Source organism: Eptatretus burgeri, chromosome 10 (genome assembly GCF_056783735.1).
Source record: "Eptatretus burgeri isolate ZD-2024b chromosome 10, Ebu_testis_v1, whole genome shotgun sequence".
Lineage (NCBI taxonomy): Eukaryota > Metazoa > Chordata > Myxini > Myxiniformes > Myxinidae > Eptatretus > Eptatretus burgeri.
This window is the reverse complement of record NC_140970.1, coordinates 101779842-101807144: the sequence shown is the minus strand read 5'-3', so window position 1 is coordinate 101807144 and position 27303 is coordinate 101779842. Positions and strand designations below refer to the sequence as shown.

At 43.6% G+C, this 27303-nt stretch overlaps 2 protein-coding genes and 1 long non-coding RNA gene across 5 annotated transcripts in view; 1 reads left to right on the top strand and 2 right to left on the bottom strand.

The window, feature by feature from the left end:
• Positions 1-412: 412 nt before the first annotated feature.
• On the bottom strand, positions 413-21348 carry LOC147019311 (epiphycan-like). Of its 2 annotated transcripts, none has more exons than XM_085899694.1 (7): positions 20948-21348; positions 13104-13278; positions 7441-7534; positions 6954-7112; positions 4779-4981; positions 3240-3335; positions 413-1665 (listed from the first exon to the last, which is right to left on the bottom strand). In XM_085899694.1, exons 2-7 carry the CDS (start codon positions 13272-13274, stop codon positions 1498-1500), a joined length of 891 nt encoding a protein of 296 aa, XP_085755820.1. In that variant the 5' UTR covers positions 13275-13278; positions 20948-21348; the 3' UTR covers positions 413-1497. The 2 variants fall into 2 exon arrangements, with proteins under 2 accessions (XP_085755820.1, XP_085755819.1); XM_085899693.1 differs by having other exon boundaries at positions 414-1665; positions 13104-13290; positions 20948-21346.
• LOC147019310 (uncharacterized) lies at positions 14600-27294 on the top strand. Its single transcript, XR_015062731.1, has 3 exons — positions 14600-15289; positions 25276-25364; positions 25901-27294. It is a non-coding gene; the product is annotated as an uncharacterized LOC147019310 (long non-coding RNA).
• Positions 21813-27303, bottom strand: part of LOC147019309 (fibromodulin-like) — a 40145-nt gene continuing 34654 nt past the window's right edge. The window contains exon 6 of one of the 2 annotated variants that reach the window (XM_085899692.1): positions 21813-24129. In XM_085899692.1, the coding sequence (XP_085755818.1) occupies positions 23987-24129 (143 nt within the window). In that variant the 3' untranslated portion in view covers positions 21813-23986. The remainder of the gene's footprint in view (positions 24130-27303) is intronic. The other variant, XM_085899691.1, reaches the window with a different exon arrangement.

Below are 27303 nucleotides of genomic sequence, written 5' to 3'. Positions count from 1 at the left end.
GTAATGCGTGCCGAGTTAGTGGATCCTGGCATTGATGGAGGCTTTCCCGGATCACGATCTGAAATTGCAAGTATCGTACCTGAAACCTGGAATTGTTTGAGCCATTTGTGCCTGCGGAATGTTGGGACACCCTCAAGTGAACCCATTATGGGGCGTACCTCCAGCGCTGATGGTTCTGAGTGTGTGAAGCCTCTCGTTCCAGAGCACCCTTCAGGGAAAAAGTGCTTTGGCCTCGTTCTGAGAAGTTGCGTTATTAAATGGGAAATTTTACCGACGTGATTTAGTAGCATCTGGGGCTGAGGTTTGGTGGGCTAAATCCATGAACAAAAATGGTAGACCTTGTCTGGTGGGTCCAACTGGTACCTACCAAATACTGCAGTGGGAGTCATCATGGGAGGGAAGATGACAGATGGATAAATTTTGTAAGACGAGCAGAGTACCCGCCCTACAGGAGATCTTGTTCCAAGCATGCAACACGTTCTTCTGACACATTCCTTTTATTTGGGTGGTGTATCAGCAACTGACAGCTTTAGAGGCAAAAAAAAAACCAAACAAACTCGGGTTGCATTCATGAAGCAAAACATACCTCCTGCTTATAATTCAGAACACCTCACTGCATGGGAAAATGTGGGGACAGGACTACTGCACTGTAAAATGATGGAGACTTGTAATACCCTCCCCCACCTGGAGGTGGTGCTACACGACACACATTTACATTGAGAATTTATGTCCCTCCCCCCCCCAAAGACCACCAGCAAAGATAAAAACATCCCGATACATTAAGTGGGGTTGTGCTGATCCTCTGTAGCAAGTCTGGAAGTAATTGGCCCAAAACTGTAGGAGGAGTGGCGTGACAAACAAACCCACAAACAAACTCTGTTCCATGAATTGTGGTAAGAATGGCCAGGCAACAAATCCTGCAGGACCATCGGAGGGTTAAGATGGGGTCTTCAACTGATTAGAAAATAGAGGCAAAGCTTAAAGAGGGCATGGAGCCTCCGACGGAACGCTCAAGAACTCAGGATGTAGCCAGCATTTACCATTCCAACAGAGAACTCTGAGCTGCTTCGCCTTTGAACTTTCCATTAGCACTTTGTTCCTATTGGTTTTAGTATTTCCATCAGGTTTCTTTAAAATGAGTGAGAAACATTGTGGCTTTCCCTCAACTCCAAATTCTATGTATAACTTGCACAGTTTGACAACATGTTGGCATCACCCTTTTAGGAATGATAGTCATGAATTCCCTGTCCCTGTTTGTACATGATTTAGGAAAGGACCATTTATTTTCCCCCTCTTTTTTTTTTTTTTATTTTATTTTTTTAAATTGACAAGATTTGTAGAAAAGCAAATAAAGTATATTTGTGCACATCTGAAAGCTATATTGGATAGGTTCAATTGATCGAGACAGGAAGGGAAAGGTGTGTGTGTGTGTGTGTGTGTGTGTGTGTGTGTGTCGTGAGACATTGATGAAGCAGCGGCATTGGAACACGTGCTGATCTAGAAGCGTCCAGTGGGTATCCGAGGCAGGCATGTGTAAGCATCAGCTGAGTTGCTGAGGTTGATGGGATTTCCGTCGAGCCTGATGTCCTCCAGGCCTTTGCGGAAGTAGTGCAAATCTTTCGGATTGCAGAAGGTGTCATCTTGGAGGTGTTGGATGTTGTTGTTCTGCAAAATGAAGAAGTGTTAATTGCTAATTAAAGATGTTTGAGAGAAGAGGATGGCTTGTGAGGGGGAGGGAGGGATATAATCTGACTTGAACTTTATCCTTTGATGGTAACATGGAGATGACTGCTGATTTTTGAGACTGTCCACTTCTGTCATTTCTGGCTGACATCTTGTGACCCTCCCTTTATATAACACAGAGTTCCCAGAGTGGCGCTCGATCGAGGGCATACCTCCACCAGGCTGAGTTTACATTGTGTATTCCACTGATGGGCCGGATCTGCATCCAATCCTTGACTAAAATCGAATCACGTTGTTTTTGTCACCTACCCTACTCATCCACCACGTTTCGTCTGAATCCGTCCACATCGTTTTTTATCCCCATCTCTCAATGGTGAAGAATCACTGAAGAATTTCCTGAGCCTGGTGTTGGTTTAGTGGTTAGGGTGGCTGGCTTGGGATCTTGGAGTCCTGAGTTTGAGCCCCTGTCGGCCACTGAATTAACACCAGGTGGGGTTGACTCGGCCTGTTATCCTTCCAAGGTCAGTGAAATGAGTAGCAGTGTACTGGTAATAGGGGCACTGCATCAGCGGCAGAGCCACGCCCCTACCCAATGATGCAACCAGCAGCCAAAAAGGGCTGCACATGAAGGGACGGGAACCATTGAGAGATCGAGCCAAAAACAATATATAGCATGATATTTCTGAAATGTATTGGGCCTGATATGTTCTCGTGGATCAGGTATTGCCTGGCGGAGATATGTGCTCTACCGCGTACCCCTTCCAGTTATCTCTGTCCCCGATGGGGAAGGAGGTTATGTTTTCACCCGTTTCTTTCTGTTTGTTTGTGTACAGGATATCTCAAAAAGTTGTAGACGGATCCGAATGAAATTTTGTGGACAGGTTCAGTGTGTGACGAGGACGAACTGATTAGATCTTGGTGAAGATCCGGATTCGCCGACTAGAATTTTTAAGTGATTCTTCACCATTGAGAGATGGGGCCAAAAACGTTATCTCAAAGTTGTGGACGGATTCGGATGAAACTTGGTGGACATGGGTGTGTGACAAAGACGAACTGATTCGATTTTGGTGAAGATATGAATCTGAATCCGGATACAAGAGTTATTTAATTTTTTAAGTGATTCTTCACCATTGAGAGATAGGGTCAAAAAACGATATATAGCATGATATTTCAAATATGTGATGGGCCTGATATGTTCTTGTGGATAAAATGTTGCGTGGTGCAGGTATGCGCTCTACTGAGTTCCCTTCTAGTTTATACTGTAATTACATGTTCACATCTCGTCCACTGTGCTCATATGTCCATTCTCCTCTGATGTCTTCATTGTTTATAATATATGCAGGTCTCCTCATGTCTATGTTGTTGATGTGGCCTGGGCAAACTCCTCGATTAGCCTAAGATATAGTAAATTAAAATTCAATGCAGGTTCTCTAGCTCGTCAGATCAAATCAAGGAAAGAAGACTATTACGACATGAATGAATATGTTCCTGGTGATGCCCACCATGATTTTGAGGCGAGAGCGTTCCATGATAATTGCAGCACGTGTTCTACTGACCTGCAGGTGCAGTACTTTGAGGCTGTCAGGTAGTGGGACCGGTACAAAATCCAGGTTGTTATCTGACAGGTACAGAAAATTCAGATTCTCCATATCCTGTGAATCAGGGGTTGGGCAATCACAATATCATTGAAATGAGCTTTCATCATCAAGATAAAAACAAGCCAAACAAGGAAGAGCTGCATGACTAGTGAGTACAAGTTGTAAAAGAAGGAGAAGTTCACGATGTGGGGTTGATGTTCATGTTGTGTGGTTCACTTAGGGCCTACAATGTCTCCATCTGCAACGTCATCTGTTTGCATAAACTCAGGCTAATGTAAATATACGGATAGGGATTGATGAAACATCTGTAACTGTAAAGTTAATTGAACATGATACCCAGCGCATTTGTGTTCCAAGTATAACACTTCAATTTTAATAAAATAATTATTTTGCAGATGGTTTTTAAAAAAAAATCCAGACGTTTAGGGCAACTGAAGCACTCTCTTGTACACCACCCGTAAACGCTTACACTCTGTTCTTTATCGGCACACCAGCAAACCAAACGCACAGTTTAGGAGATTGAGGCTTTCTTGATCACCGTTGAACGCAGCGTCAATCGGCATCATACGTAGCTATTACGGCGGCCTCTTCTTCACCCCGATACTGCACCCTCTCATGCTATATATCGACGTAAAGCATGGTTGTTCGAAGGATTATGAAGGCAATTTGTGTTCTACAGTGTTCAAGTATGTAATTCAATTTAAATAAAAGTTTTTAAAGATGTTTAAAGGCAAATAAATTAATTAATTCCATGTTTTGCCGCCGTTCTCCCCAGTGTCTATTACACTACCCAACCTAACACGTTACGTTAGTTCTTCAAGTCTGTTGTTTGTGTCCTTTATAACGTCCTTGTAAACAGTAAATTTCCTGGTTGGAATGATTTTCAATTTTGTTTAACTGCCAGGCTGGCAGACAGAGTAAAAATATCTTGCTCCTCTTTGCGCATGTGCGATCGGGCCAAATTCGAGACGAAGTACTGTAAAACGAGAAACTTGTTTTCCCATTCATGTTCGAAATATAACATATGATTTCAATAAGTTGTTCTTCGATCATAAACTCATAAGACAGACAGACGGACGGACATGAACCAATTGCTTAACCACACTTTTCTCGCTTCGTGTCGCAGTGTAAACCGCTTTCCGGGGGATAACTTACAGACACGATCTTTACAGTCTGTATAATGATTGATTCTGACTTCTTGTGTTATATTTGTTGGTCAAGCCAAGTTACCTTTGTATATATAGCTAATGGAATGATTCATGAAGTCGAGTATTCACTGTACCTACTATGGTTCCCATAAACATTATGGTCTCTCTGGTGTGGTTGACCTTATGCTGATTGAAGTAATCTTTCTTGATTCGACATCTAAATTGATTGCCTTTGAGATTTGTAAAAAAAAAAACATGTGTTCGAGAGCTTATAACTACAACAAATGAGAGGTGTGAATGAGACTAAACTGCGTGAGAGATGATGCGAGTCGGTGTCCCAACTTCTCACTTTAAAGGCCTCGGCTTCAATTCCATCACTTGTAAGATGGTTCTTCCGCAGGTCAAGGTGAGTCACAGTGTTGGGCAGGCCAGGTAGCACAGTGAGACTGTTGTCAGCAAGCAACACGTCAGAGAGTGCAGGAAGCTGTGTAAAGGTATCTTCTTCAACCTCCTCGATGGCATTGTTCGAAACATCAATCCGCTTTAGCTGATCTGAGGGAGATGGGGGTATAGGTTGGTGAGGGCAAGTCAAGATGTGAGCATCAAATTTGCAAAGTGTCTTTAACTTTTTCCTGCTTGTGGAACCAACTTCCACGTTCTCTTCAATGTCATTCTTTCTGCTGGGTCTGCAAGACAGCTGTTCACCACCATCCCACATCAGCCCCAATCCAAAACCATGATCTTTTCTCCCCTCATTAACCCCCTCCACACCCACAAGGCTTCCCACTTCCTTCTAAATTTCCAGTTTTTCGTTCCTGAAAGTCTCCTGTATCTATCCTGTCCATGTATCTATGTGTCCTCAACCTCCACTCCTCCCCACACCCATTGTTTGTCTGGGTCTCCCTCTATTTTGTCCTTCAACTCTGCTGTTGGTCTATCCCCTCCTCCTCTCTCCCTACTGTTCCCCTTGTTCTGTTGCATTCTGATATGTTCAGTGTTCTAGCTCTTCCACGAGTTTTCACTATATCTGTGTATAAAATACAATAACTGTGGTTTATGGAGAAGTTTCTGGGAGGATGAGGAGGATGGAGGAAGAAAAAAAAGAGTTCTTTATAAAAACTATTCCACTATTGCTTTGAAGAAGAGCTCAGGTCTGAAACATCGCTTCACCTTCTTTCCCATGGAAGTTAGCACACCTCTCCCAATATTTTCTTGAAAGAAGAAATTGTGCATGAGAAACAACAGAAAATGTAGGAACAACCCTGTGACTTTCTCATACTGCACAACTAGCACATCATCTCCATCAAGTTCTGGAGTAACATTGAGGTTTTTTTTTGTATGCATCGTCGAGGCTTGTGAAGCCGTGGAGGGAACAGTAGGCTTGAATAGACTGCAGAAAGAGGTTCTACAGCGGGGAGACATAAAGGAGTGGAGGTGAGCATTGAGCCTGTATTTTGTATTTTATAAGAAGGAAGTGGCTGGAAGATTTGCATGTAGAGAGAAGCAAGAGTGTTGCAAGCTTCAAATGTGCATGCTGTATTTCTCTAGTCTTGCTTCGATGGAAATTCAGTTCAACACCAGTTATAGTTCATGATGCTCAGAGATCTGAGGCTACAGTCTTGCTTTGTTGTGTCCAGCCCATGGCAAACTGTGCTGATGGAGGTATGGCATAACATAGTTCTGTTTTGGTCAGTATGACAGAAATCCACCAAACCAAAGGAGTAGTGGACAATACACACACACACACACACACACACACACACACACACACACACACACACACACACACACACACACACACACACACACACACACACACACACACACACACACACACACACACACACACACACACACGCGTGCCCGTTTGGCCCATCATGCCTGCACTGCACCAACCCAGTTGCCATCACCCATCTATGCACAAAAGCTCCCCACAAGTCCTACCAATATCCCCATACCCCTCTATCTCCAATGCATCCAGCTACTGTTCTAATTCACATTTAAACCTATACACCACCTAGACTGCCACTACCTTTTTGTAGACAGAGTCGAGGCTCATGGAAGAGAGAGAACACAGAATGGATCAGAATGCAACATAACAAAAGGAACAGCAGAAAGAGAAGGGGGAGATGCCAACAGCAGGGCCGAGGGACAAAATGAACGGAAACGGACAACAAGGGATGAGGATAACGATGAGGGGTATCGTGGAGGATCCAGGGGGTGGATAAGATGGATTACAGAAGCAAACTCTCAGGATGGAAAAAAAAAAAACAAAATTTGGGAGGGGTGGTTTAACAGGGGTTTTGGATGGAGGATGATCTGAGATGCTGGTGAACAGCCGTCTTGCACACCTGGAAGGAAGAATGATATTGAAGCGAGTGTGGAAGTTGGTTCCACAGGTGAGATGAAACAGGAACAAATGAGTGGAGGTAAGAGTGATTTTCTTGGGAGATGATGTAAAATTTGCTAAACGTTCATTGTCGGGAAACTGTTTTGTATGCAGATCAATAGTCAAGAGGTGTACCGTATCCTGCAAAGTCAGCTTTGCGGATGGTGCGGATGTTGTTGTGTCGAGCGTAGAAGTAGGCCGTGTCCTTGGGTAGTGGAGGGATTGTCTTCAGCTTGTGATCATCGCAGTACACGGAACCGTGAAGACAGATGCACAGCAAGCAAGTGGGCAGGTCTGCAATGTCCCGAGGGTGGAATGCAGCGGTTACCATGGTGTCATTGTTTAGCATTGTTGTTAGTTCCTGCTTCTATATTGGAATACTCAATCCTTCCCGACACATACCAACTTTTCCATTATGACTGGTCATCTTCACAGCAACAAAGAAATAAGTTCGTTACTCAGTTGTTGAAGGATGACAGGCTGAGTCAACCCACTGGAGTTATCTCAATGGCATGACAGGGGCTCAAAACTCAACACCCTAAGATCTTAAGGCAGCCACCTTAACCGTTAAGCACTTTATCACCCATATTAAATGATTTGGCTGAGACCTGCAGTTCCCCACCATGTGGCTTTGCCTCTCGGCCAAGCAGATCAGGCTTTTCATCTGCTTGTCCACCATCTTCATGATCTGCTGAGCCTTCCACCGGTAATTGTGGCTGTGAACATGAACAATACGCGTTCATTGTAGTTGGTTAATCATTCAAATTGTTACAAAAAAGACAAAGGAATAGAATATACATATATACTTATACACATACATACATATATGATTTGAAAACAACAAACTGTCGAATCACCATGAAAAAAAAACAAAATTAACTTGCGAAAGATACCATCATTTAGCCACACAAATATTCCAGCTCTTTCTGACCTGTTTTTTTATTAATAACTCAGATTTTATATTCTGGAGAGTCTACCAGACGGTATAATATGTACAAAGGGAAAAGGGGGAGGGGGTGATAGATTAAAAAAAATTAATTTTAATACACAGAGAGGAGTTGAATTCCAGAGTACATGTGGTTGACAGTGACAGCAGAGGGGATCATGCAGACCAAAAGAACCTACACAAGCACAAAATTGATATGAGGAGGATAATAGGAGCAAGAAAGAAGGGTAGTGGATTTTAGGACGAATAGGTAGGTGGACAGAGAAGGAAGGTTGGAAGGAGAGAGAAGTGGGGAGGGAAGGGACATATCACTTGGCCAAGGCATTCCTTTCCTGTAGCAATTATCTGCAGACTACTGTAGTAGGACCTGTTACCAACTATAGTATATGAGAGTACTACTCTCATATACTATCGATTTAACTGTAGAATCTTTGCCTGAGGGACCAGCAGTCATTTAAGATGTACCTTTGACGACCAATGCCTTGTGTGGCTTTTCTTGGTTTATGTGTTGCTTTCTTTTGCTGGAAGAGCAGGGGGTTAATTATAAAGTCGTAGCTACAGCTGGAGATAATTGATTGGTTGGTCACTCAAATTACGGATAAGAGACGTGATTGAGCCTGATGTGTACGAGGTAAGCCATGTGATGAAACAAGTGATAAAACCAGACCAGCGGCTGAAGGGTGTGTAACATTGGGATTCTCATGTATATATGACTCATTGTGAATGTTTTGGAGGAAAAGGACCCCAGGGTGTCACACTCAACACATGAGGAACCCCCCCCCCCAATCAATCCCCGTACTTTCTTGGAAACCTCTCTTTTTCATTTAATCCATCTGAAATCCCTCCCATCCCTAATCCATTTGAATCCTTTTTCCTATCCTGCACCTTCCCACAGCACAGATCATGCAGGCGATGCGACATGTCTTACAGTACATACATGACCATTACAGAACATAATTAGAACCTTATTACAAGGTAATTCCTGTGCTGGGTGTGTAACCTACAACGAGGGGCTGCAGTGCCACCAAGACTGACCCTCCGAAAAGCTATGGGGGAAGCCGCATGCAAATGCCAGGTGCATGATCGACCCTCAGACAAGTTATGAGATGCACGCACAAATGGGGAGGCGACACGCAACGGTTGAAGAGTGTGGATTGACCCTTGCTCCCCGAAACTTCGCCTCACCTGTGGTCAGAGTGATCCCATGACCCTTACTCCCCTTGAAGCCCTGCCCCACCCAGGGCCAATAAAAGCGAGAGCACACCAGAGCTGAGAGCTGATTAGTGCACCCAGGAAGCTGAACGGGATGAGACCCAAACCTGCCTTACTGCCTGCACGAGTTGCATTGGATTGAAGCGAGTTGTGTGGACCAAAGGGATTCAAGGGCAGACAGCAGCATATACAATACATGTGTGTGCAGCAGCTCCATACTGACATACACGATCTTTCCTTTCTGCCTCTACACCTCTCTAATTCATCTACTTGAGATGCACGAAAGAGAGCTATCAACGATTTAACCTCTTGACCCGTCTGGGTGAGGTACTGACACGCACCTCACACATTTCCTCGAGCACCTACGCTGCACCTCTTCCCCTGCACCTGCACACATCACCGGCACACACACCACATTCCTTTCCTCCCCTACCCTCCATTTTGGACCGCCGCAAGCTGGCCTGCATGTGTAGGGTGAGTGTGGGGGCTGACCCAACACCCCAAACGTTCTCTTCTCATCTCTTCTGTTCTCTTCTCGTCTCTCTCTCCTCTTTCTCTCTACTTTCCTGGTATGATTGTGGTGCACCTGTTCTGTGTTTAGATAAGATAACATTGCAGAAAGGGCTTTTTGTGTCTCTGAATTTTGTAAATACTTGAATTGTGCCTGTAAATACATGTCTTATTCTTGGTAAGCTGTTTCAAACGTGCTCGGTTGTCTCTTTCCATCATTTGTTTGACATAGCGTACATAATAAATGGACAGAAAGTTGTGCCACGTTAATCTACGATGCCTGAATAGCCAACACCCACCTACGGTTTTGCTCAGTTGTACACAATAGGTAAACGAGGTGGGACCTGGAGAGGACGGTTCCACAGTTGTGATAACTAGGTCACCAGATAAGGTAACGCGATGCCGGGCGCGAGGACCCTGCTGGATCTAGTTGCCTCAACTGGCATCTGCGGTTGCTTGGCGGATCGCAGAGTTATCCGTGACTCGTTGGTTTCAGGGTTGGAGGTTGAGTAGCAGGTCCGAGTGAACCCCATGCTTGCCCCAAAACCCGTAACAACATACTAACTAATATAGGCAAGGGGGTATCAAAAAAAAATCTGCCATTTTTGCTTTCATAATAAATAGCTGGTCCTTCGAGTCTTTGTCGAATCATTTTATCATCACTATGCTCCTTTTCCATTGGAAAAGATTGCCTTGCTTTTCTCCAGTGGTTTATGTTTGGATAGTTTTTGTTGTCAAACTTGCACAAAAACTATCCGAGCGTAAACCTCTGGACTGCGAGAGGCAAGACAATTCTTTTAATTATCTTTATTGAAAAAATATGTAATTCAGATAACTAGGTAATGGAACCAATGAAATTTCAAGAGCAATTTTGTCATTTACAAATGCTTCTTTACCCACTTGTCTCTCTTTTTGTATTGGCACAGATATTGGCATAGCCAGACGGAGGCCTACATCCTGTTCCTGCCATGCAGAACACACAAGACTCGTGACTGCACATCTCGAGAACTAACTACCTGCCTATTGGTGTTACAGGGATATAGCGGCCATTTAAGAGGAGTCTTCTACCACCAGTGACTTTTATAACACATTGCTGACCCTGCAGTCACACAAATCCAATGCTTTGTGTGCTCCACACAACCCACTCATGTTTTACGACCTGCAGCAATGCAATGTTTGCACAAGCACATTGGCTCCTTACCTCACTTCCACTGCGGCTATCCTGTGAGTATTTCTGACATTGCAAAGGAGGGAATTTGCAATTAACTTTTGCAGTCACACAAATCCATTTTTGAGGGCTATCAGAAGAGGTATCGCCTTAGCAGGATGAACAACGGAAGTGATCAAAACTTAATATATTATTTGCTTGCAGCTAGCAGTCATGAGGTGGAGCTGGACCTTGATAAATTCCAGATTGGAGGAGGGGGCCACACATGGCACGAGGTGGAGCCTGACCTTGAAAACTTCCAGAGTAGAGAAGGGGGACACTCCTGGCATGGGGTGGAGCCGGACTTTGAAAAATTCCAGATTGGAGAAGGGGGACACACTTGGAACGAGGTGGAGTCCGACCTTGAAAAATTCCAGAATGGAGGAGATGGACACACCTGGCATGAGGTGGAGCCGGACCTTGAAAAATTCCAGATTGGAGAAAGGGGACACACTTGGCATGAGGTGGAGCATGACCTTGAAAAATTCCAGATTGGAGGAGGGGGATACACACACCTGCCATGGGGTAGAGCCGGACCTTGAAAAATTCCAGACTTGAGGAGGGGGCCCACACATGGCACGAGGTGGAGCCTGACCTTGAAAAATTCCAGAGTAGAGAAGGGGGACACACCTGGCATGGGGTGGAGCGGTACCTTGAAAAATTCCAGAATGGAGGAGGTGGACACATCGGGCACGAGATCGAGTCCGACCTTGAAAAATTCCAGAATGGGGGAGGTGGACACACCTGGCACGAGGTGGAGCCGGACTTTGAAAAATTCCAGATTGGAGAAGGGGGACACACTTGGCATGAGGTGGAGCACGACCTTGAAAAATTCCAGATTGGAGGAGGGGGACACATCTGCCATGGGGTGGAGCCGGACCTTGAAAAATTCCAGACTTGAGGAGGTGGACACACCTGGCATGAGGTGGAACCTGACCTTTAAAAATTCCACATTGGAGGAGGTGGACACATCTGGCACAAGGTGGAGTCTGACCTTAAAAAATTCCAGATTGGAGAAGGGGGACACACTTGGCATGAGGTGGAGCACGACCTTGAAAAATTCAAGATTGGAGGAGGGGGACACACGTGGCATGAGGTGGAACCTGACCTTGAAAAATTCCAGATCGGAGGAGGTGGACACACCTGGCTCCCAACCTTTTTGGGACGCTGCATAAGCAGACACCGGAATATCCCTTAAAATGATCACAGTAATAACAAAGATCGTATGACGCATTGCCATCAAGTTTGAACTCTGCTCTGACACAGAGCAGTTTTAATTCTGGTCATGGGGATTAAGAGTCTATGCCCATGCCACAGCAGAAGAGATTCTCTGCATACAAAGTGCAACATGTAATGCTTGAGACAGCAAAGTCAGGATCTGTCTGTTGTCTCCCATTTTAACGGCCTGAGTTCATGAGATGGTGGTCAGCCAGCTCTGGAAAAAGTGCCTACCAAGAACAGCTTCTTGATGAGACCCTGCGGCATGTGCACTCAGATTATGCCTTTATCCCCAGGTGGCCCATGAACAGCAGCTCCTGACTATCGAATGTTGTCTTGCTCCAGGTGTTCTGGGTTCATCATCATGCTTGAACTGTGACTCCGAGAATAACTCACGATTCTCTCCTTTTCATTCCCTCTGCACCAGCAATAAGTCAACACCTGCAGAGGTATTTGAGCGCCCAAGGTAGAAATAATAGTAATCCACAGTATTGGCGCAACAACAGATCTGCCAATTGAGACATTCAAAGGAACTCCTTGATGGAGTGGGCCAAAATAGCACAATGGTTGCTAACCTCTGGTTGTTTGTCTGTGCTCTATCCTTTTTAAATGGCTTCATGGCTTTAACAAGAAGAAAAAGAAGAAGAAGAAGAAGAAGAAGAAGGAAAAGATCAGGCTGGAGTTGTTTTATTCTCTTCCGTTTACTTTATTCGATGGAAATTGCCTGAGAGCCGCATTATGCATGCGATCAAATTAACTTCAATGGATGACAAATGGAAAAGAAGGAGCGGCGTTGTTGTTTTACAATCCACTCAGGAGCAGGCTTCGGGTAGGTGCAAGTACGATACGCATTGAGAGAGTACAGAAGTTTGAAATGACCTCACAATGTGCCGCAGAATTGGCTCATTATGACGTCATAGAGTCAAAGTGCACCCATTAAGTTCACGTTGAGAGTAAGTTGTGAACTGTCGACATCAACTCCGAGTTAAGAGCCTATTTGGTCAATTTAGTGGAGAAATCATCCTCGCTTGAATCTGGAAAATAGATGATATTGTTATTAATCGTATATTTATTCATTATTATCATCACTTATTAGTAATGAATGAGCAAAACATACACAGAGACAGAGAAAAAAAAAAGGTGTGCTTTCCACACGATAACAAAGTTAGAAACACTCATTAAGTTCATACACCTGCTGGAAAATATGTTCCTCTTCCCACAGGTATCTGTCTTGGTCTCCGTCCGTTCCGGGTGGGAGTTCTTCTTCCCCCGAAAGCAGGTAGGGGTCCATTGGCAATGTCCAAGCCATTCCAAGAACGCTCACAAGCGCTACCAGCTCACAAGTGCTTGGTGTGACCCTCATCTTCCTGCAAAAGGAACTTTCGGTGCATAATAAATATTATTTAGAATTAATGCCAAACAGTGATTGAAATTTACAATCTCGACGTGAAAAATAGTGTCTAGAGGAAGTCTACACCCCCTTTCAAAATTTTCACCTTTGGTGACCTCATAGCCTGGAATGAAATTGCATTGAATCAGACTTTTTCCACCTTTATTTACACATCGTAACCTGCAACTTCCAAGTGAAAAACAAATTATACAAATTACAGAAAATTAATTGAAAATACAAAACTAGAATATCTTGATTGGATAAGTGTCCCCCCCCCCCACCCCCCCTTATAATAGCAATTGCAAATTAGCTCAGGTGTAACCAATCACCTTCAAAATCACACACCAACTTAATTGGCCTCCACCTGTGTTAAATTGAAGTGACTAATTATTTCAGAATAAAATCAGCTGTTCCTGTAGGTTTCCTCCACTGGGTAGTACATTTCACAGAAACGACTCAACCATGAGCACAAAGGAGCTTTCAAATGACCTCTGGGATAAAGTGGTGGAAAGGCACAGATCAGGGGATGGGAACAAAAATATTTCATAGGCCTTGAATATCCCTTGGAGCACAGTCAAGACGATCATTAAGAAGTGGAAGGCGTATGGTGCCACCAAGACCCTGCCTAGATCAGGCCATCCTTCCAAACTGGATGACCAGGCAAGGAGGAGACTGATCAGAGAGGCCACCAAGAAGCCACTGGTAACTTTAAAAGAGCGACAGGTCTTTCTGACAAAGACTGGTCAATCTGTGCATGTGACAACAATATCCCGAGCACTCAACAAGTCTGGCCTATACGATAGGGTGGCACGAAGGAAGCCATTACTCAAAAAAGTTCACCTTGAGTCCCATTTGAGGTATGCAAAAAAACTACTCCGGGGATTGTGAAGCCATGTGGCAAAAAGTTTTCTCGTCTGCTGAAACCAAGATAGAACTTTTTGGACTAAATGCAAAACGTTACGTTTGGTGCAATCCCAAAACAGCACATCACCCAAAGAACAGCATCGCTACTGTGAAGCATGGTGGTGATAGCATCTTGTTATGGGGATGTTTCTCATCAGCAAGGACTGGGGCACTTCTCAGGATAGAAGGGAAAATGGAAGGAGCAAAATACAGAAAAATCGTGAGGGCAACCTGCTGCCCTCTACAAGAAAGCTGAAATTGGGATGGAAGTTCACCTTTCAGCACGACAACGACCCGAAACGCGCAGCCCAAGCTCCGCTGGAGTGGCGAAGGAACAAAAAGATAAATGTCCTTGAGTGGCTCAATCGGAGCCCCGAACTAAGTCCAATCGAAAATCTGTGGCACGACTTGAAGATTGCTGTCCATCAACGCTCCCCACGCAACTTCACTGAGCTTGAACAGTTTTGTCTTGAAGAATGGGTAAATATTGCTCAATCAAGGTGTACAAAGTTGGTAGAGACCTATCCCAACAGACTCACAGCTGTAATTGCTGTAAAATGTGCTTCCATCAAGTATTAACTCAGGGGGGGTGGACATGTCCAACCAAGATATTCTAATTTTGTATTTTTAATTAATTCTCTGAAATTTGTAGAATTTGCTTTTCGCTTGGAAGTTGTGGGTTACGATGCGTAAATAAAGGTGGAAAAAGTCTATTTGAATGCAATTTAATTCCAGGCGATAAGGTAAAAAAGGTGAGATTTTTGAAAAGGGGGTGTAAACTCTCTATCGGCACTTCATGTACTGCATACTTTAAATGGTTTTCAATTTACTTTCACCAAGCCTTGTACCTCCTCCCTCTTTGACCCTCCTGCTATTACCTCTGTTATCAAGGTGGAAGCAGGTTGTTTTCACCAATGTCTGTCTGTCTGTGAGCAGGATATCTTCAAAACGTTATGGACTGATTCGGATGAAACTTGGTGGACAGATCGAGTGTGTAACAAGGATGAATTGATTCGATTTTGGTGAAGATCTGAATCCAGATCCTGATACGAGAATTTTTTTGAGTGATGCTGTGCAATTGAGAGGTAGGGTTAAAACAAAATATATGTTCTATATATTACTAAAACTCTCATCTTGTATATATGTATGTATGTATGTTCCCGAAATATGGCCGAAACGGTAAACCGTAGTGCAAAAATTTTCGACCCACCTTACTCACCATTCTCATGTGGTGTGCAGTATCAAGTTTCGTTCAAATCGGGCAAAGAAATTATTATTTTTTTTATTAAATAATCAATTCCCGATTCAGTCAAGTACTCTTCGGGAGAATTTGATCAATGCAAACAACCTCAGCGGTATAGTTCGCTGGAGCTATCTTTTTATTTTTTTTCTTGAAATGATTTTTTTCATCAACCGCTGTCACAACGGGAACTCAACGGGTCGTCTCGTGTTCGTGTGTGTGTGTGTGTGTGTGTGTGTGTGTGTGTGTGTGTGTGTGTGTGTGTGTGTGTGTGTGTGTGTCAGTTCATACATTTTCACTTAAAAAAATTTTTCGTTGTAACCGCTTGTTCGATTTATGTGGAACTAAGAAGATCGGAGAGACTCCCCATGGAGAATATTTTATTGACAACTCAGCCTATTGGTATAGCATCCATATTGCATTAAAGGAAAAAAAAATTGGATTCCTTCTTCTCTGAAACCGCTCAACGAAAGAATTTGAAACTTGGCATTTGTCATCAACTACTCATGGGGGGATATAGGGTGATAACAATAATGGCATGAGTGAAGTGGTATTCCAGACATAATTGGTCAAATCAAAATACTTATCCTAGAAATCTGAAACCTTATGTATCTGATCTACGACCCGATGTAAGTAAAGAATTAAATTTATGACGACATCGGTCACATGGTCTGGCTGCCATATTGGATTGAAAATAAAAACATTAAAAAAATCTTCTTCTCCAGAGCTGATTAACAAATTGATGCAAAACTTCATACGTATGATCAACTATCGATGGGGGAATCTAGTTTGAATTTTTTTTTTTCATATTCATCTTCATTGACGCAATTTAGCCTAAATGTGCACAGAAGTGCTTGTTAAATATCCTTATAATCAATCATTAATAATAAAAGCTCAGGATAATGACAACATATGTGACACAATAAGGTGCATTATGACACGGGTAGACGGGCCATCGTAGCAGTGGACCACATAACAGCAGCTTGTTCGGTTAGCGATGGCATTTTTGTTCAGAATGCGCGCACGAGGCAAGACTACGCGCTCTACTGGGTGCCGTTCCAGTTCAAATCTTTTTAAACACAATTTTCACTGTTTCTATGAACTAGTGGCAATTTCAGGATGGTAAACCGTAATCTGTTCTTGAATCCAAACGGACTCGTGGAAATTTGATAAATATCAGTGGATGAGAGGTGTTGAGTTCCTGTCATTTCCTGTAAGTACAAGCTAGCGTCACCTGGGGATATAACACACACACAAACACACACACACACACACACACACACACACACACACACACACACACACACACTTTTCCTTTTGGCAAAAGATGCAAAAATTTCGTATGATTTATCTTGCCACCAAAAAATAATGTGTTTGTAACAGCCTTCACAGCTCCGATAGCTACCCCACACCTCCTGTAACATCACTTTATACTTACCCTGTACATTCACAAGCCTCAGATATGTCCTTCCCATCGGTGTTCAGAAGCACCTCATCCAGATACACAATCCATTCACTGGCAGCAAACCGTTGGGGGGGGGGGTTGTGTCGTACACGTCCGTCCACTGGGTCTTGCACCCACCCACATGGTGCGGAGCTTGTAGTATGATCAGCTGATCGTTCAGCGAGCTGAGAAAGTTCTCCAAGCGTTTTGTCATGCAGAGGCACAGCCCTTTCTCTCAGGTCCTTTTTCAAGTATTTTTGGTTTCTTTCAGAAGCTTTTTGAGCCATTTTAGGTTACCATCCTCACCTCACTCCCACAATATACTTGATGGTGCCCCAGAGATGGCTATTTCCTGGGGTTTCTGCGCATGCGCACCGAGTGTTCTGGGGCAGATTACGTCATTTTGAAAGTCCCTCATTGTGATTGGGAAGTTCCAGGCAGGAGAATAGAATTTTGGGAAGGGAAAAGGTAGAAATATTCCACACCAACACCAGGAGTTTCAATCATAAGGTGGAAGAGCTTGAGGCAAAAGTTGATAGCGAGGAGTCCGATATAGTTGCAGGAAGCAATTGTTGGCTTCTTTTGGCTATAAATCAGCTTGCTTACCGCTGGCCAAGTGGCTTACTTGATTCAAAGTGCTCAAGCAAATACTCCAGTGGACCAACATGGCCATCTCCATGTAAACGATGCTCTCCTGGTACTCGGTTTTTTTTTTAGTTTTACTCCATCCTCTTGAGACAACTTCCCCAAACAAATTTATTGTGTTAGCATCAGCTACAGAGTTCATGGGAAAGGGAAAGAAAAATAAATAAATGGGGAGTCAGAGAGAGGAGCCCCCCTGCCAAGCTTATCTATGCATCTACCACTGTGCGTTTTGGGGAAGGGATTTGCACGTTTGTCGATGTTGAACAATTCGGATTAAAAGTAGAAATAACTGGAATGGCACTCAGTGGAGCACATACCTCCGCCAGGCCGAACAGTTTCCGTTTGGTATCCCATTAATAGGCCGGATCTGCATCTGGACCTGAACCAAAATTTAATCTGCTCGTTCTCATCACCTACCCAACTCATCCAGCAAGTTTTCTCATAATCCATCCACAACTTTTTGAGATTATGCTGCGTCTCGTTTTTGGCCCCGTCTCTCAAATGTGACGAATTACTTGAAAAATTAAATAATTCCCCTATCGGGATCCGGTTCCAGATAGTCACCAAAATCGAACCAATTCGTCTTTGTCACACACCCAACCTGTCCAAATTTCGTCTGAATCTATCCTGCTCACAGACGATCAACCAGACAGACAAACAGGAGTGAAAGCATAACTTCCGTCCACCTTCGGTGGCAGAGGTAATGACGCAAGGGATAGTCTTGGAGGTGTCACACAGGACTCGGGTCTCTGGGGGATGGGGAGAGGATAAACATTGAATTGAACTTTTGTTGTATCACATTGAATTGAACAATGATTTTGAAAGCATTCTGTATTTTAAAAGTAAAAGACTGTTGGTTTTTTTTTTTTTCTTTTTGAATTGTTTTAGAGGAGTGAGGCTCAGAGAAAAGACTGGTTGGACTGACAGTGGGACAAACATCAAGGGAATGAATGAACAAGGAGGGTAAGAAACACTGAAACTCGCAAGTAAAACTATCAAGTCAGGAAAGGTTAATGGGGTGAATAAAGATTGTGCGTCTCAATTTGGGGATAGCAAGAGAAGGCACCGGGTTGCTTGAAGTCCTATAGGGGAGAGTGAGACAAAACAACCTCTGGAAGGTGGTTCCGTATATGGAAGAAGTGAGGGGGAAAAAAATAATTGAGGTGTGCAATCAACCTGGATTTTGGGCTGTTTGACCAATAGGGGGTTTACTGGAAGAACATGTGCATCATGGAGTTGCTGTTGAGGGTCTGAGGACTAAGCAAGCAGAGGAAGCAATATTGGGGAATAGACAGTAGATGATAGCAAGATCATCAACCTGCCTGCGATGTGAAAGCAACATTCCTTGTGCTTCAGGCTCATCCCAGGAGATTCCAATAATTGTGTGGGCTTTAGATTATACAAAACCCAGGACAGGCAGATGTGAAGCTGTGGTGCCTGCCCACTGCGAAGAGCAGTATTCCATTGAGCTCCAGACAGCTTTGTTGATGCTGAATTGTTTTCGTTTCCCCAGGATAGACCTGTGCCTGGTTGCCCAGCCAATCAAAAGAAGATGTCCAGTCTGCAGATGGCTTTGGAGACCAGGATATGCTATGTGGTCAGTCTTCTTTCAGTGGATGACCAAGGATATCGATTGGTGGCTTCGTATGACGATCATTCCTCTGGAGTGATACGGTGAGACTGAGATTTTCCAGGATTTAATGACATATTCCATTTATTAGATCGATTCTAATCATTTCTGTATCAGTAGAGAGAGAGATGCAGCTGCCTTCTGCTAAGCAGAGGGGTGGGGGTACTCTACAACACAGTGTGGAGTCATTTGCAAGAAGGAAGAGAGGGTTTTCCAGAGCATCAGAGAGGTTATTTCGACAAATTAGTAACAAGACTGGGGAACCAGCCTCCATTGGGAGAAGGAGAGGATTCCATTGATGGCAACACATTGACTGCATGAGCAGAGGAAGTCATCCATCCATCCATCCATCCATCAGGACCATACTCTTTACTGAGCATTGATGCTGCCAAAGCAGTCTCCTGGGCTATTGGGCACAATCCTGGAGAGGTCACCACTCCAACACAGGATACTCAAATGGCTCAATCATCCCAGCAAGCTGGTGCTCATTTTATCAACCTCAGAAGGATGACAGGCTGAGTAAACCCCACCTGGTATTAATTCAACAGGGAAGTGGGATTTGAACTCAGGACCGGATAATCCCAAGCCAGCCATCCTAAGTCTTCAGCCAACACCAGGCACAAGTCAGGAATCCAGGAATGAAGGCAGTGTTCCATGCCAGAGCGGATAGTTTGGGAAGCAAAGCACAATGTTAATCTCCAAAATTACTCTCAACTCTTTAAAGGTGTGAGTTTGGGTTTTCATGTTTCAGTATTGTTTGTAGTAAATCCAGTTTAGCTTTCATAAAACTAGTTTTCCTCGAGGTTTATTTGACTCATTCGTCCCCATTTGCATTTTATAGCTGATAATTATCTGAATTTGATGAAAAACTCATCAGCTATGGCTGCCTAAATCTGGCACCCGAAGTCAGAAGAGCCATAACCCCTGGCCGTTCTTGCGACTGGATTGCAGTGAGTTGGTCGTTTGGACCATTGCGACAGATCCGACATCGAAAAGGCACAAAATGAAAGCGACGTCGATTCTCACGATTTCGGTCGCTGTCATGTGATGCACCTCTCCCCTCCCACCCAGCCCCTGTCCCTTCTGGTGGGTTTTTAACAGCTAGCACACCTTTCTCAGGTGAAACCAACAGTCAGTGGTCAAAACGTTGGACCTGTGCCTTGGCAAGCTGGATAGTTGTGCGAATTTGGTGTCGCATTCATTTTTGAATGATTTATCCGTCCATACATCCATGACCATACTATGTGCTCAGATAGTCAGTCCTGACCATACCTGGACAGGTCTCCACTCTGTTTCAAGGTCCTGCAGGTTAGACCACGAATTTGGACAGAGTAATTACATGGAACGGCCTACTCTTATTGACATTCATAGTGGGATATCTGATGTCACCCAGCAAATTCCAGATGACCTGACATCTTGCTTAATGTGCCTCAATCGTACGACATGCTCATTGATGCAGCGCCAATAAGTACAATCCCATAAGATTGAATAAAATTGACAATCATGGCCGAAAAAAACTGGCAACATTTACTCTTCAGTTCACGAAGCTCCCATCTCAGTTTTTTTCACCAAACTTCCTTCATTAATTTTTGGGTTGAGAAGTGTTTTTCCATGCATTCAAATATGCAAATGGGAAGAAGGGAAGACCTGGGAAGACCCATATCAAGTGATGTACGACTTGATATTGTAATCTTATGATTGATTGGAAAATCCTGATTTGATCTTTGGAAAGAATGTGTTCAAAACAAAGTTTAAATACATTTCAAGTGCGTGTCAAGGCTTACCTTTGGGCAATGTTGGATCTCTCAAGGTTTATTCCTTTCTCACCAGTTGTTGACTTGACTGTGACAGCAGCTACGTTCTTCACAGCTTCCCAGCTTGTGTTCGACGACTCGTGGCTGCCACTGGCTTCCCTGGGATGCTTTCCTGCAGCCCATCCCTCAACTCCACTTCAATCCAATCTCACCCTCCCTGGGGCCCTGTCTTCTTCGTCTTACTCTCACGCTCTCCTAGTTTGTACGCTAAGGTACACAAACGAAGGGTATTAGTATTCAGAACGGAGGTGACACAACCGAGGCCTTCACTTGGTGACACAGACTTCTCTGTTTCTTCTGTATGGACATTTCCATTTGTCTATTTATCTCACAATGCGATGTGAAACACATGAAATGCAATGTAGTCAGAATTAGTATATTATACATCAGGGGTAGGAGGGGTTAGGTAGTACATGGGCCACAGAGAGAGAGAGAGAGAGAGAGAGAGAGAGAGAGAGAGAGAGAGAGAGAGAGAGAGAGAGAGAGAGAGAGAGAGAGAGAGAGAGAGAGAGAGAGAGAGAGAGAGAGAGAGAGAGAGAGAGAGAGAGAGAGAGAGAGAGAGAGAGGATGGATGGATGGATGGATGGATGGATGCAGGTGGCTTTGGTGAATAGGCAGGTGTGAGTGTGAGTTTGCGTTTTTAGATTTTACATCGATTAAACAGATTAAATATTATTTAATCAATTGGCAATCCTTCCAAACGACGAACCGACGCACATGGTTTCGCTCAAAGTTCTGACAGACCAGAACTTTGTTGTTGTGAGATATTATTGGGTGTCTGATTGCACTTGGTTTTAGGTGCTCAATAATCTTCTTTGTGCTTCACTGACTTGCCTTCTCACAAGCTTCCCAAAACCAAGGCTCCCATGCTTATGAGACATTCAGCAGGATGGTGTAAACCGGTCTTTTATTTAACCCCCCCCTCCCTACCCACTCATTCCCTCTTTTCAACTCTTACATTGGCTTTCCTCCATTTCTCTTTCTCTCCCTCTCTCTGTCCCTCATCTTGGTAGATTTGATTAACCAACACAAGAAGCAATAAATGACATATGTTGGTTGCTAACGATTGTTCTTCCAATGATGCTGTTATTTTATTTGTAAATGCAAGCAAGCTTCCATTGAAAAAATACAGAGTAAATCAATATGTTGATGTAATGCATTTTTTATAGTGGTTTACAAATAACCTAATGTAACATTTTTGTTGTTGTGGTGGTGGTCCACCACTAACGATGCTACAAAGAAAGAAAGAAAGAAAGAAAGAAAAAAAAAAAAGGAAATCAAGATGACAGAGACTATGTTGAAGTCGTGAGGGTTAGCCCATCGGAGACTATCCGACAACCAGTGACCCTGATTGCTGCTTCCCTTTCACTTTGAGATCAAATTATATTTCTTGTTTTTTTTTCGGGTGGTTTCACATTACATTGAGAGGTTGTGCAACTACAAAACGGATTGAAATCTGTTATTTGGACGAGGATCAAGCCCCACTTTTCAACATTCATCAATGGACTCCACACAGACAGCATGCTACAGTCATAACTAGAAGGGCATTTGGTGGAGTGCATACCCACACCAGGCTGATTAGTTTACATTTTGTATCCCACTGATAGGCCGGGTCCGGATTCAGACCTTAACTAAAATTCAATCCGCTTGTTGTTGTCACCTAACCAACTCACCAACTAAGTTTTGTCCAAATCCGTCCGTAGCTTTTTTGAGATATCCTGCCATATGTCATTTTTGCCCTGTCACTCAATGGTGAAGAAGCACTTTAAAAAAATTCTCGGATCTTCACCAAAATCGACTCAATACTTCCTTGTTACGTACCCAACCTGCCCACTAAGTTTCGTCCAAATTCGTTCACAACTTTTTGAGATATTTTGTTCACAAACAGACAAACAAGAAGAAGACGACGTGCAGAGCACGATGCTTGCAAAATTCATGAAATAAATTTGACCTCAAAAATAATTGGCGGTTGAACTTCAGTGACCCTGCAATATAAATCCTCTTCGAATTTCAAGTCAATCGGATGAAAATTGAGGATTTTCTGAAATTCGGCCTATGTTGACCTTTTGACCTCAAACACAATATGCTTATTGCTTGTGACAAACTCTACCAATGTGGTGAAGTTTCCTGAAGATCAGTTCAAAATTGTGACCTGTAGGCGATTGACAAACAGACAGACAGACAGACAGACAGACAGACAGACAGACAGACAGGGGTGTAATAACACAACCTCCTTCCATCTTCGGTGGGCGGAGGTAATAATAATAATAAAAAAATACCTCCACCAGTGAATATAAGAGAAGAAATGATTTAGGAAGGATGGGGAATAATGTTCTTTGGATCAGGCAGTGAAACTCAAGTCCTTATTGTCGTCACCTCATTTGTTTCATCTTAACGGGATCGAGGCGATGAAAAGAGCGTCTCGCTGCTCAATGTGGAGCATCGATGCGTTATGCCTACGCCCTTGGAAGCACAACTTTGCATGCTGTTTGTGGAGTCCCCTGATAAAGACCACTCGGTTACTGAATTGTTCTTTCTGAGCCTTTGGTGTCATGGACTTTTCAGCCAAGCAAGTTCTTTTAAGAGATGACCAATCCAAATCACAGGGAATTTGTTCTCTGCTCCGAATGACTCTTTGGAAAGAGGAATACTTTACACGTTGTCCTCAATGTGATGTGATGCAGATCTCAAAGCAGGGACTAGTTGCAATAACCATTAACATCCCGGATATGCGTGAAGAGAAATGAACAAAAATGAATGCCGAGATGGCCACATGTGCTGCGTTTGACTGATCAAACAAACCGCAGTTGAGTATGACAACATGTGTGAGCAATGAAGACTTTACGCAAACAACTGACATTCAAAATGAACGACGACTTAAGGGGACAGTCAGGGAATCAAAGTACTTGTTTATATAAGGGGGGGGGGGTTATGCCAAGGGAGATATGCTGGATGGAGGGCATTTCATATTGAACTGCGGGACACAGTCCTTTCAGCAACATGATTGTCTCAGAACAACATTTCCCAAGCGTGTTGCAGACAGTTGTACGTGCCGAGGGGTAAGTCGGATCTTTTGATTTTGTTTCCATCCAAACGAAGGACACGGAGATCAGAGTAACTTCCAGAATGGCAGAAGCTTGAAGGAGACAGCTCTGTGGAGGAATATACGACAGCCAATTATAAAGTAATTAACATGAAATGTTAAAAAAAAAAACAATAAAATAACAATTATTAAAAAGACATTGCATGGAGAAAACTGCCTATCATATCAAAATTGTGAACTAGAGGCATGAGATGGCAACAAACTCTGGTCTCTGGTCTCTGGTCTCTGGTCTCTGGTCTCTGGTCAGAACAAGCAAACGAGCAAATTGTAAAGATTAAAATGTGCAGATAACTGCTTGTAAACTACGAGCTGACCTTTCTTTCAAACTGCTTACACCACAAATCCTCAAGGGTATCGACGACGAAACAAACTTATAAACCTGCGATGTATCGAGCAGTCGTCTGCGGAGGATTTCACATCCAAAACCACTCACGAGGCTCTTGGATCGCTGAACTACAAAACCGACCAACGCAAAACAACACGTTTGTAGTTCTTCTGTCGAGACATCCTGACTCCAAATTGCTTGAAGCTCGGTCCTTGGATTAATCACAAATCTACTGAATTTTACACTCGGAACGTCCTTGATGACTCGAAAATTTTCATTACTTGAAAGGATTCCACAAATTAGGCAAAGCTGCGTTTCCACAAAGTAGCACGCGTCGGGCAATGAAGGCCCAAGAGGGGTTGGCGGCGCAACGCCTGTCAATCAGCCCGGTGGGAGCAGGCCCACGACGACACAATTGGCCGAGGGTCAATCACACCTACACGGGTGTGGTTACGAGTAGAATATTATCGTTTTCCATTCCAAATTAGCTCTGCGGTTAATGATGCAATCTTATTTTGGTCGTCGTTTCTTGTGACCATCCCTACCTTGTTTACATCCTTTTGTGTTTTTAAGAATGTTTTTCATGACTTGTAACACAATGCACTGCAAGAATATAGTGAATACTCTTGGTTGTAAACGTATGATAGTTCAACGGTTTGTGATACAAACATGATCAATTGAAAAACAGACACACGTTCGTATCTGGAAGCATATACTTTGGCATCATATGCTGCCTGAACCTGTGAAGACATGAAATCAACGATATTGAAATGGTGATCCGGGTGGACACAGGGTCAAATCTCCCACCCCGACGGACTTCGTCCACCGGGAAAGCCGAAAAGATCTTTACTTCAGTTTCTCATGTTACAGCAACGCCAAAGAGCCTGCCGCCTGCGATGCGTTCAGCAATTCCGAAGGATTGGGTGCCGCGCAAAAGGAACGGAGCCCTCCAGTCAGAGGTAAGAGATGTGATCGTTTCTTTGCCTTAATTTTTTTTTTTTTTTTTTAAAGAAGAACGTGCTTCCAACCAAAAGTAAAAAAAAAAAATAGAGCGACTCCGCTAATTTGAGCAAAAAAGCGAGAGCAGACCCGGTCTCGGGTGACGTTTCACTGGCTTCACAGCCGGCTTCCTCAAGCACAATATTCATTTGATTGCAAGACATTTCAGCTTTTAATTTTAAAATTTTAATTTGTAAGCAATTCTAAAAAACATGTTTTCACTTTGTCATTATAGGGTATCTTGTGTAGCTCTAACAGCTTGTGACAAATGGTTTTTAAACTTAATTCATTTTAAATTCAGGCTGTAGCACAACAAAACGTGACAAAAGTCAAGGGGTGTGAAAACTTTCGGAAAGCACTGTAAAAAGTATTCACACCCCTCCACTTTTTCACATCACGTACTGTATATACAGGTGTTTCAAAAAAAAAAAACAGTGGACTATTTCAGCAGCTTGATAGTCCATTGCTTCTAAAGCTATACTCTTCTCTCTTGCAGATTATGGTGGTGGTGGTGGTGGTGGTGGTATGCCATTTCTAACAAGTAGTTAGTGGGACCCTACGTCAACTATGGTGTTCACAGTGGAACAAAAAGTGAAAATCATGACTTTGTGCTTTGAGAAAGAATCCTACGTGCAGGTACGCCGACGATACCGTCAGGATTACAATGTTCACGCCCGTAATGGACCTTCCAAAGGGAGCATTCAGTGGTTGTGGAGCACTTCCAAGCACATGGAAGCATGAAAAAGCAAAATAGAGGAAACAGTGGCCACCCACCAAGTGTTACCAAGGGAACATTGATCTTGTGAGAGATTCTGCTATCGAAAGTCTGAAGAAATCCCACCTTCGGTGTTCCCGAGAACTAGCGATCTCAGCCTCACCTGTGTGGTGCATTCTCACTTCTGAACTCAAGCTCTACCCCTCCATCATACCTGTAAGGCATAAACTAACTCTGAATGACATGGCAAGCTGAGTAACAATGTGTGCTTGGTTCAGTGACCGAATGGAAAGGAACCCAAATTGGATCAACTCTGTGAATCAGTGATGAAGCATACTTCCATTTGAATGGGGGCTATCAACGATCACAACAACATCTTCTGGGGTGCTGAGCCTCCTGAGGAGGTGGCTGAGATGCCTCTCTAAGGGCCCCAAATCTACTTGCTTCTGAGCACTGAATACCAGATGGGGTATGCTTGGACCGTATTAGTTCGAGGACGCCAATTGTAACATGGTGACAGTCAACGGCGAGATGTACCACGAGGTCTTATGCGGATTCCATGCTGATATCACGCAACTCCTGTCTCCAAACCAACTCAGACTTGCATGGTTCATGCAGGGCGGTGTCCCACGGCACACTGCAGGAGAAACCATCGACTTGCTCCACCAGCTGCTTGGAAATCGTGTCATCAGCCTCGGCACAGTGCTTGAGTGGGCGACCCACAGCCCGGAATTGAATCCTTTGGATTTTTTATTTTAGGGTGCTGCTAAAGGTCAAGTTTACGCAAACAAACCTCGAACCCTGGCTGTCCCGAATCAGTAAATGGAGGACTGGCTACCACTCCAGCCACTTGCAGATGAGTTGTGGAGAATTTCGGAGTGAAGATCAAAGCTTGCTTGAACAGAAGTGGAGCACACATTGAAAATGTCAATAACAAGTAGGATAATGAGTGATTTGAAAATGGCACGGTGTATGCTTTCCATCAATGTATCACTGAACTTGCTACCTTTTGTAATTTTTCTACTTTAAAACATTCAAATAGTTCATGTGTTGTTGTTTTTTTGAAACACCCTGTATGTACAAATATATTTATATGTATACACTCCGCGAGGCCTTAAATGGAACACCAACTCACTCAATTTTGGATTGTTTTCGTGTTCTTTTTCGATGTTTTTTTCCAGCAG

Excerpts from the sequence above, each read along its gene's own strand:
- LOC147019311 (XM_085899694.1), bottom strand. The coding sequence starts at position 13,274 with ATGAGGGTCACACCAAGCACTTGTGAGCTGGTAGCGCTTGTGAGCGTT. Across the intron at positions 7,535-13,103 it reads AGGAACATATTTTCCAGCAG|CCACAATTACCGGTGGAAGG; the intron begins GTGTATGAACTT and ends TCATGTTCACAG. Across the intron at positions 1,666-3,239 it reads TCAAAGTACTGCACCTGCAG|AACAACAACATCCAACACCT; the intron begins GTCAGTAGAACA and ends TTCATTTTGCAG.